General features: G+C 35.0%; 2 protein-coding genes across 4 annotated transcripts; both read left to right on the top strand.

The window, feature by feature from the left end:
• The first annotated feature begins 423 nt into the window (after positions 1-423).
• On the top strand, positions 424-4,602 carry LOC103488309 (phospholipase D alpha 1-like). Of its 2 annotated transcripts, none has more exons than XM_051082192.1 (4): positions 424-1,266; positions 1,371-3,231; positions 3,416-4,363; positions 4,482-4,602. In XM_051082192.1, exons 2-3 carry the CDS (start codon positions 1,386-1,388, stop codon positions 3,847-3,849), a joined length of 2,280 nt encoding a protein of 759 aa, XP_050938149.1. In that variant the 5' UTR covers positions 424-1,266; positions 1,371-1,385; the 3' UTR covers positions 3,850-4,363; positions 4,482-4,602. The 2 variants fall into 2 exon arrangements, with proteins under 2 accessions (XP_050938149.1, XP_050938150.1); XM_051082193.1 differs by having other exon boundaries at positions 3,416-4,393.
• On the top strand, positions 4,480-7,966 carry LOC103488310 (uncharacterized). Of its 2 annotated transcripts, XM_051082194.1 has the most exons (6): positions 4,480-4,602; positions 5,074-5,203; positions 6,167-6,407; positions 6,969-7,056; positions 7,353-7,419; positions 7,511-7,966. In XM_051082194.1, the coding sequence occupies exons 1-6, from the start codon at positions 4,598-4,600 to the stop codon at positions 7,562-7,564; spliced, it is 585 nt and encodes a 194-aa protein (XP_050938151.1). In that variant the 5' UTR covers positions 4,480-4,597; the 3' UTR covers positions 7,565-7,966. The 2 variants fall into 2 exon arrangements, with proteins under 2 accessions (XP_050938151.1, XP_008445213.1); XM_008446991.3 differs by lacking the exon at positions 4,480-4,602 and having other exon boundaries at positions 4,819-5,203.
• Positions 7,967-9,947: the final 1,981 nt, after the last annotated feature.

Genomic DNA, 9,947 nt, shown 5'->3' with positions numbered 1-9,947 from the left:
TGGAGAAAACATAGGTTATCATGTTGACTTTATACGTGCTGAAAAAGAACTTTGGTTATAAATATTTCCATAATGTCTTTGGAAGAGAAAAGGGGTTTAAGTGAAAAGGACTGGTTTATAAGAAACAAAAGCAGTTGAGTACCCTATTCTCTATGTTTCAAAATGAATTGAATTCCTTTTCAATTTTATTGCAAATTAAAAGAGTTTGGATGTCATTATGGCGTTGGTATGTTATTTATGGTGATGCATAGTGTGTTCTAACTCTAAGCTTGTTATAATGAGTTCGCTGTATTTATTACGTGGACATTCCTTAATGTCTTGAGTTTGTCATAAAACTTGGTGTAAAAGATTTGATACGATTTCTTTTATCTGCATTTTTGTGCATTGAAGTTTATCAATAATCTTAATTCTACAAAATTGTATTTACTGCATTATTTGTAGTCTCTAACTGAGGTGAATTTTGCATTGCAGGACAAAAGGGTAAGTGGTTTTCTTTGTGAGATTACTTGAAAAAGTCAGGTTTTCATCAAATCCATGGATGCTCTAGTTAATTTTAGATTCATTTATCTTATTTTTCCTCATGGATATCCAAGAATTCTGTTTGTTCTCAAATTCCTATGATTAAATTTATCTTATAACTTAGCATTGGCCTGTGTCCTTTTATCTCTAAATTGTGTGGCTTGATATACTGTTGCAAGGTTGATAATGAGAACTCTAAATTACCTCTTTCCCAGTTGTGGTCCTGCTATGGTACAAAACTAGAAGAAAATTTTAGTGCAAAAATAAATAAATAAACATGTCAAAAAAATGGCACAGGAAGCTGTTCCGTTCCTGATATTTGAAGTTTTTGTATTTGTTCATTATAACAATTGATTAATATAATCATCTTGAGTAAGTTCCGTGATATGATTTCTATGGCCCGTTGGTTTCCTGAGTTTCTTGTTTAGATAAAATTTGAATCCTCCAAAAGTATCATTCTCACGTAAATTGGAACTAAAACTCTTATGTTCAAAAACCATATATGTGAAATAAGCTGGTGACTTTTGGGAAGGATAACCAACAATAAAAGCATCTTTACTGGCCTTACATTGCTCCAAACTTCCTATAGAAGCTAGGTATTCATTTAGAACCTCCTCATAATTGGAACTTAAGATCCTCTCTTGATAACTTATACGTACCCTCACATTTTCATCTTCTTTTCATGTGAAAAAGTCGACCAAAAAGTTTCTTGCTGGAGTGAAGAGATGCATCCTTTGTCGTCCCGAGGTATGTAAATTTCGATGGATGTAGCATTGTTTTCGTGTCTTATCCTTTAACTGTGGTCTAATTTCTTGTTTGTTATTTCTTTTCTATATTCACTCAATACGGAGATTGTTGGATCTCGAATGTATGCAACAGTCGATCTTGATAAGGCCAGAGTTGGTCGGACGAGAATAGTGGATCAGCCATACAGTCCTCAATGGAACGATCATTTTCGTATATATTGTGCTCATACAGTGTCACATATTATATTCACAGTTAAAGATGGAGATTTCATTGGTGCAACATTAATTGGAAGAGCTTATGTGCCTGTTGAGGAAATCATCAAGGGATTTGTATTTGAGAAATGGGTTGACATATTAGATGAAGACGGTAAACCTTTATATGGTCGTTCTAGAATCCATGTAAAGTTGCAATTTTCAAGTGTTAATGAAGACAGGAACTGGTCCCGAGGAATCTTGGATCCGAATTTTGAATGTGTACCTTTCACATTCTTCAAACAAAGATGGGGTTGTAAAGTTTCTCTTTACCAGGATGCTCATGTTTTAAACAACTTCCTTCCTCGAGTTGGTTTGTCAGGAGGGAATTTTCATGAAGTACACAGGTGTTGGGAGGACATTTTTGATGCAATTAGCAACGCGAGACACTTGATTTACATAACTGGTTGGTCTGTGTATACAGAAATAACTTTGATCAGAGACAGAGAAAGAAGACAAACAGGAGATGATATTACTCTGGGGCAACTGCTAAAGAAGAAGGCAGAAGAAGGTGTGACCGTTTTGCTTCTTGTTTGGGATGACAGGACTTCCATTGAAGTGTTCAAAAGAGATGGTTTGATGGCAACTCACGATCAAGAAACTGCAGAATACTTCAGGAACTCGAAGGTACGTTGCGTTCTATGTCCACGGAGTCCTGATGTAGGCAGAAGTACGATTCAGGGGTTTGAGACTGATACCATGTTTACTCACCACCAAAAAACAGTTGTGCTTGATAGTGAAATAGTTGGTGGAGGAACAGAAAAAAGAAGGATCATAAGTTTCGTTGGTGGCATTGATCTGTGTGATGGGAGATACGATACATCGCAGCACCCTTTGTTTTCAACTCTAGATTCAATCCACTATAACGATTTTCACCAGCCTAACTTTTCAGGCTCTTCAATTAGGAAAGGTGGTCCTCGAGAACCATGGCATGACATCCATTGCCGCCTAGAAGGGCCTGTTGCTTGGGATATTTTGTACAATTTTGAGCAAAGATGGAAAAAGCAAGTTGGAAATAACTCGTTGATTCCAATGCAAAAGTTTGAAGAAATCATTACCCGCCCAGTAATGGTTTTACCAGCAGACGACCCTGACACGTGGAGTGTTCAAATATTTCGGTCTATTGATGGTGGTGCTGTACATGGTTTTCCAAATACACCCGAAGGTGCAGCCGAAGTCAACCTTGTAACTGGAAAGAATAATGTTATAGATAGGAGTATTCAAGATGCTTATATTAATGCTATTCGCCGAGCAAAAAAATTCATATACATTGAGAATCAATATTTCCTTGGAAGTTCTTATGGTTGGAAAGCAGCTGGTATAAGGGTAGAAGAAATCAATGCTTTGCATACTATTCCTAAGGAGATATCACTGAAGATTGTGAGCAAGATTGAAGCTGGAGAGAGATTTACAGCATATGTTGTGATTCCAATGTGGCCAGAAGGTATTCCCGAGAGTGCTTCAGTTCAAGCTATATTAGATTGGCAAAGGAGAACATTAGACATGATGTACACAGATATATCTCAAGCCCTTCGGAAGAAGGGCCTTGATGCAAATCCTAGAGATTACCTGACATTCTTCTGCCTTGGCAATCGAGAGAAGAAGAGAACTGGAGAATATATACCACCAGAGAAACCAGAGCCCAATTCGGATTATGCTCGGGCTCAAGAGCACCGACGTTTCATGATCTATGTTCACTCCAAAATGATGATAGGTAAGACTTAAGAGATTGCCTTCTCTCCATCATAACTCATTGAATTGACCTTCCTACTTGAAACATGATAGAAAAACCTGGGTTTCATTGCATTACACCTTCCAATTACCAAGCATTCTTATTTTGATATTTCAATAAAGTTATGTGATTATTTCTCTGTTTCATTGTGTTATCTGAATTTTAGTTGACGATGAGTACATAATTATTGGATCTGCCAACATCAACCAAAGATCAATGGATGGAGGAAGAGACTCTGAGATTGCAATGGGGGCTTTTCAACCTCGTCACTTGGCATCCAGTGAGCCAGCGAGAGGTCAAATCTACGGCTTCAGAGTGGCTCTATGGTACGAGCATCTTGGTCTGTTTGACAAAGTCTTCCATAACCCAGAGAGTGAAGACTGCATCCAATTCGTAAACAAGCTCGCTCAAGAGAACTGGCAATTTTACTCGGACGATACGTACGATGGCGATCTTCCTGGCCATTTGCTTTCCTATCCCATCCAAGTAGGACCCAACGGATCGGTTTCGGCACTGCCAAAATTTGAATTTTTCCCTGACACGAAGGCTCGTGTTCTTGGCCAACTATCCGAGTATCTACCTCCAATCCTCACCACTTGACGACATGTCGTGATTTAATCATCTCGTCGTACCTAGGATTGATTGGTCAAAAGATGTAAATATGATGTGTCGGTAAAGATGTGATCTTTAGATGACTTGATTGATGTTAAATTGTTTCATTATTCTCAGAACAAAAAGGGAAAGTAGGAAATTGGAAAAATGCATACATACAGAAAGAGAAATGGGCCATTATAAGAAAAAAGAATAATTTTTATAAACTTCAAATATTGGAATATATTCTCAACTTTGACCTGCGTTTTACTCCTTTACCCTTTTTTTGTTTTGTTGTTTTTGTTTTTGTTTTTTTTTTTTTTTTTTTTTTGGCTTTTCCCTCTTACCATTGCTGAAGAACATACCAGATTAAAAAATGGACAATGAATTGACTCTGTTTTCCACTTGGTAAGGAGCCATCCTTATTCAATGGTTTATTTATTTCGACCCTTCTAAAATAATCTTCGACTGCTGGACATAATTCGAAGGCTTCTCTCTTTCACGGAAAACACAATCAAGAGAGGTTTGGGGAGTTTACATGAATTTAAACGTTGTAAGCCATAGAGATTGGCTATTGAGTTTTTCAAAGTTGTCTTTCCTTTATTGCTTACTGGTTTTTTTTCGTGCGATTCACTGTGCAGGAACTTTAAGCCTCTCCCCACCAGGATTTAGTGCTCTTCTTCCAACAATTTTGCTTGGAGACGCGTTAATGCATTATCCAGGGATATTTGGCTTGTGCTTTAACAGATTATAACAGATGAGGTGAGTTTCTCGTGTGTTTGCTTATCTCTTCCTTTCTTAATGATCATTTAGAAAAAAAAAAATCCTTTTTGGTCAGTGACAAATTCAAGAGACGACAAGCGATCACTCGGAGTAGCAACGATGGACAACCATTAATTTTCAATATTTTCTTCTGTCTTTCTGGGGGTGGTGTTTTCTCTTTTCTTTTCTGGTTTCGGATCTTGTAGATTACATTAAAAGGAGGATTTATTGGTCATTTTGTGGTTCTTCCCTTAGCTTGCAGGGTAAACAAATAGAAATGGAAGGATTAGCTTTTCATGTGTAGTTTAAGAGTATTTTTACTTTGGTTTGGAATCTTTAAATTTTCTTTTTGCTTCTTCATCAAGTAAGGTTGAGAGTTAGTGAACAGGGAACTTCTCCTGGCTTTTTACCCATCATTCCTTTCTTCAAGTTCTTGGAGATTGTTTACGCAGGGGAAACTATGTATTCTAGGTGTTGTCTCCTCAACCGCTTAGAAGGTTGCTCTAGCAAGAATCCATGTTGTTCTTTCTTACAGTTTTCTGGAGAATATATGCGCGCTCTTATTCTTTTGATGGTGGATAAAATCAAGCTTCTTTTCCATGTAAGGATTCTAGTTTAAGGTTTCAATGCGATATGAATCAGATAGAAATATTTTATGAATAGTTAAGTTGGTCTTCAAGGGAGCTCATTCCTTCTGAAATTGGTACCAAGTAGCCTTTGTTTTTCCAATTACTCTATCTCCATATATATATATATATAAGTTTCTTTGGGAGTTGGCTTCTTCTTCTTCTTCTTTAATTACACTTGTTTGTTTGGAGGATTGGGTGACCAGCTTGATAAAAGGACCAGGGAGATTAGAAAAGGCTCACCAATCGACTAACAACAAAAAGGAAAATCTATGAAATTCTTTTGAGAGGAAAGACCAAATCCCGGCAACTAATACATTAGATGAGTGCCATTCCACTTTTTACAGTTTCCTTAAGGATATTTCATTCAATGAATGAAATCTGTTTCTTATCCAAAAGAAGAACCATTTTTCTTGTTCATTTTCAAATCTGCCAGTCCCAGCATACCCCCTAGATGGAGCTACAACCAACAAACTGACTGATTAGTTTTGTTTCTTTTTTTAATATAATTATATTGTTTTTGGTTCTCTCTTTTTAACTCTTAAGCTTATGGAAACTACTCATTCTATGCATTCTTTGTTCGACTCTTTTCTTTCTAAAAACTACTTTCAACTCATCAAAAATTGTTTAGGATTTACAAAATACTTTTTGGAGTGAACTAAAAATACAAAAAAAAAAAAAAAAAAAAAAAGTAAATATGCTTGACTTTTAAAAAAAAAAATGAAAAAAAAAAGAAGTTATAAGTGGGGCTTAGCATTTGAAAGTCGATTTCTGCCCACAATTGTAGCTGTGGATCTCACTGTAATATGCTCCAGAATTGATGCAAACTAAAGTAATTAGTGTGTTGAGGCTGCAGTTTTAGTGGTTCCAGAATTAAGTATTTTGATTTAGAGATATTGGAATTCTTTACTTTGTGATTTAAACGTGGTGTGTAACAGAAAAGAAGGCGTGAGGGATGCTGCTCTGCATCTGCACTAGGTAATGCAATGGATGGGCCGTCTAAAGGTCTGAGAGTTAAAGACAAAGAAGCAAAGAAACAATGCTTACCAGAAAATTTCCCTAGCTCTAGCACATGTGAAATGGACAACAGTACAGTTTGGTCCCAGAGAAGCATGGCATCAGCCCAATCACATGATTCTCAAAGCAATATTGGGAGCAGTACAGACTTTGTAAATTCTGGTAAATGCAAGCCCGTCTGATATTTTCCTCTGATATGCTTATGGGAAAACTTCATTTTTGCTTGTTCCATAAATTTTCTTTCAATCTTTTCTGTTTGGAATTTGGTTTGTGACTGGGTGATAGAGTTAATTTTACTTGGGTTGGTGTTTGATGGGCAATCTTCTAATCTTGGCTCCTTTAGCGGCAATTCTAACATAACCTTTTCCTTTCGGTTTTTTTGTCGTGTTATTCCTCCTAGTACTATGATCATATTGGTATTAGTAGTGGTGATTTAACATGATATTAGAACAAGGTTTCATGTTCAAAACCTTCTAATATTATTTCATTCTCCATTAATATTGATTTCTACTTGTCAAGTCTTCTATAAGTTTATTGAGCCCACAAGTGAAAAGAGTGTTAAAGTATATTGATTACTAAGTTTATCATAATCTATCGTGGTTCTGAATGTTATGCCTCGACTGCTCTGTTCTGTTTTTTGTGTGTGGATGGGGGGATTTATCATCTATTCCGATCTTAGTTTTCTGAGTTTAAGCTGATCTGCATAATAATGAATGGTTTCAGGACTACTTCTTTGGAATGAGACCAGGAAGCAATGGGTTGGAAATAAAATGTCCAAGAGCCAAAAGCAAGTTCAGGAACCTAAAATAAGGTGAATGAATAACGTTTAAAATAATACGAACTGATTCATATTGTAACGGAATTGCAAATGCAAACAAACAGTTCTCTTAAACCATACAAATCCCTTAGCTATATTTGATGGCCTTGAAATCAAATCGTTTGACGTAGAACTTCACTATTGGATCTTGCTCATGAGCAACATCAACAATAAAAACCTTTTTAGATTTCCCCCCTCACGTCCAGCTGTCAATGTGACTTGCACCGTTCTATCACAGATACACTACTAAAGTACTAATTCGCATGCCTTTAAATTTTAACCTTTTGCAGCTGGAATGCTACTTACGACAGCTTACTAACAACGAACAAGCCGTTCCCTGAGGCCATACCTCTTACTGTAAGTAGTTGTTAGCAGCTTTCCCTTATTATCTAATATATTTTCTTGTGCAATTCAACAATGGTTGTTCATTTTGCATATAAAATGGCAGGAGATGATAGAGTTTCTTGTTGATGTCTGGGAGCAGGAGGGTCTATATGACTGAGCCTACAATTCAAGGGAGTCTTCATATTGTTTAAATTTGTGCAGCTTGAATTTTTTTCCTCTGTCGTTCAATTACGAGCAATCGTTCGATGCTTATAGAACAAATATTAGTGTTTATGTTGAATTCAAGCTACCCATTTTGGATCTTTTTCAAGAATGGGATCATTTTGAAAATAATCTTTTATGTTGAACTTCTGCTAGATTTGATCTGTCTGGTGGGGCTGGCATCTACTGGCTTTGGCATAATGAACACAGTTTGGGCTCTAAAATTCTTAAGCCCATGAAGATAAGTCTTGGGCCCAATCATATAAAAGATTCCAAGGGTATAAAGTGTATAAATACCATTTATGATGGACTTTTCTTTTTCATTTTAAGTATATGCTCTGCTTAGTAATTTGATGGATATGCCATTGTTAAGTCATATATTCTTGATCAAGATGTTAGAAATTGGAATTTTCACTTTCATTGTTCTAGTTGGATTAAAAACAATATATATATATATACCTATTTCACAGATTTGAATTTTTACATGGATGTTTTTAGATAATGTATTGGTGTTGCAAATATTACTTACAGAAACAATTTTTTTGATTCATGTTACTAAGTATGTATTTCACCCTGAAATTTGAATAATAACTAGAAGAGAACAAAAAAAGATGCTTAATTACGAATTGTTTGATGATTGATTCAACATAGTATTCAACAAATTTTGTTTTTTCCTCATAATTTTCAATATTACTTACAGACATAAAATTTTTGGAACGAAAAACAAAGTTTCAACCATGCAAAAAATGGCCAAACACAACATGGAACCATCTAAATTGAGTAATAAGAACCAACAAAAAATGAGCATCCATAAACAATATCAGAGAACTGAGAATATTAAAAAGTGGATAGAAAGTAAGAGTGACAAAGGGAACAAAACGCACAAAGATGATTGGATGGGAGAAATTTGAAGTTTTATTTATGAGATCAGGCAGTGAATAGTAAATTGTTAGTAGAGCATTGAAATGAGTTAAAGAAAGTGGGTATGTGTGAAGAGACAGTGCAATAAAATGATTTTAGGGTTTGACAGCAAATATGTGTTGGGTTTTTGGTGAGACAAAGGAAGTGGGTGTGGGTCTTATAATTTATAGGATATGATATGAAGATTTAGATGAGATAAGGGTATACCCTCATTTACCACCTTCAAACCCAACCTCCCCACCCCCACCTTTGTTCTTTCAGTTCAACACCCATTTCCATTATTATCCTTTTCTTAAAATTTTTTTTTTGTTTTCTATTTTTTCTGTTTTTCTAAAAAGAATTTTTCATGTTTTATGATTGTTTTTTTAAAGGATAATAACTAAACCAAATCAGAGTTAACATTAGGATCATCCTCTGTGATAACCACAGGGGCACGTGGAAAGTAAAAATTTCAACATCTTCTGAGGACGAAGAAAAGGGCCACCCAAAACAACAACCGCATGAGCTAGACAAAGGAGGGCACCATTCGTCAAGTGCGAGCATTGGACGAAAGGCTGTACATGAGCCAAAGTAGCCAAAGACGCTACTTCATCCACCATGCACCCAAGCTTGGACAAATAATAATTATTTCTAACCATGACAAGCAAAGATGACTTCACTACAATCAGACTCCACGATTATAGAAAACGATTTATTTATGTCATTTAGCCTATACATTGCGATTTAATGGACTATGTCTAAACATTGACCATTAGGTTGTACAAAACATCGATTAGGACGAAATGAATGACTTTTATGTAATATATCCCCAAATTCAAGACGTTGGTATTTTCATTAACATCGATCTTTTGAAACTTGATAATATCATGGGTCATGAAATCTTTAAAAATAAAATTATATGAAATATATATATCGAACATGTTTGTGAAAATAAATAGACACATCACTTGTGTGACCCTTTCTTTATACTATATATATAGATATCCATGATTTTACTAACGATAGATTCACTTCACATAAGTTTCTAATCGTTATTGTGGTTTGTGATGGACTAATTTTAGACTCTTTTTATAATATATAGTTTGATAGACTTAGTAAATTAGTAATATATGTAAAAATGTTAATAAAAAAAATAGTCTACATACCTTTTTAACATACATCAATTATATACATAGGAACACATAAGCACATAAATATTTAGTGATAAAAAAAGAAGAATTTTAAAAAATAGCAGAATATCAAAACTAATTATCAAAGATAGCAAAATCCATAAATCTCTCCTGAGTTTATTTAAGATTTTTACTATATTTTATAAATAGTTTGTTTCATTTTCGTTACTATCCCTAACAATTATAAAAAATGTCAAATTTCAATTATCTATCGATAAATCTAGTATTAAGTTAGTATGCTAACAATAA

This window comes from Cucumis melo, chromosome 3 (genome assembly GCF_025177605.1).
Source record: "Cucumis melo cultivar AY chromosome 3, USDA_Cmelo_AY_1.0, whole genome shotgun sequence".
NCBI lineage: Eukaryota > Viridiplantae > Streptophyta > Magnoliopsida > Cucurbitales > Cucurbitaceae > Cucumis > Cucumis melo.
This window is presented reverse-complemented; position numbering and strand designations above follow the sequence as displayed.

Coding starts and splice junctions, on each gene's coding strand:
- LOC103488310 (XM_008446991.3), top strand. CDS start 5,063: ATGTATTCTAGGTGTTGTCTCCTCAACCGCTTAGAAGGTTGCTCTAGC. Junction 5,204..6,166: donor AAATCAAGCTTCTTTTCCAT/GTAAGGATTCTA, acceptor GGTGTGTAACAG/AAAAGAAGGCGTGAGGGATG. Junction 7,057..7,352: donor GTTCAGGAACCTAAAATAAG/GTGAATGAATAA, acceptor AACCTTTTGCAG/CTGGAATGCTACTTACGACA.
- LOC103488309 (XM_051082192.1), top strand. CDS start 1,386: ATGTATGCAACAGTCGATCTTGATAAGGCCAGAGTTGGTCGGACGAGA. Junction 3,232..3,415: donor TCACTCCAAAATGATGATAG/GTAAGACTTAAG, acceptor TCTGAATTTTAG/TTGACGATGAGTACATAATT.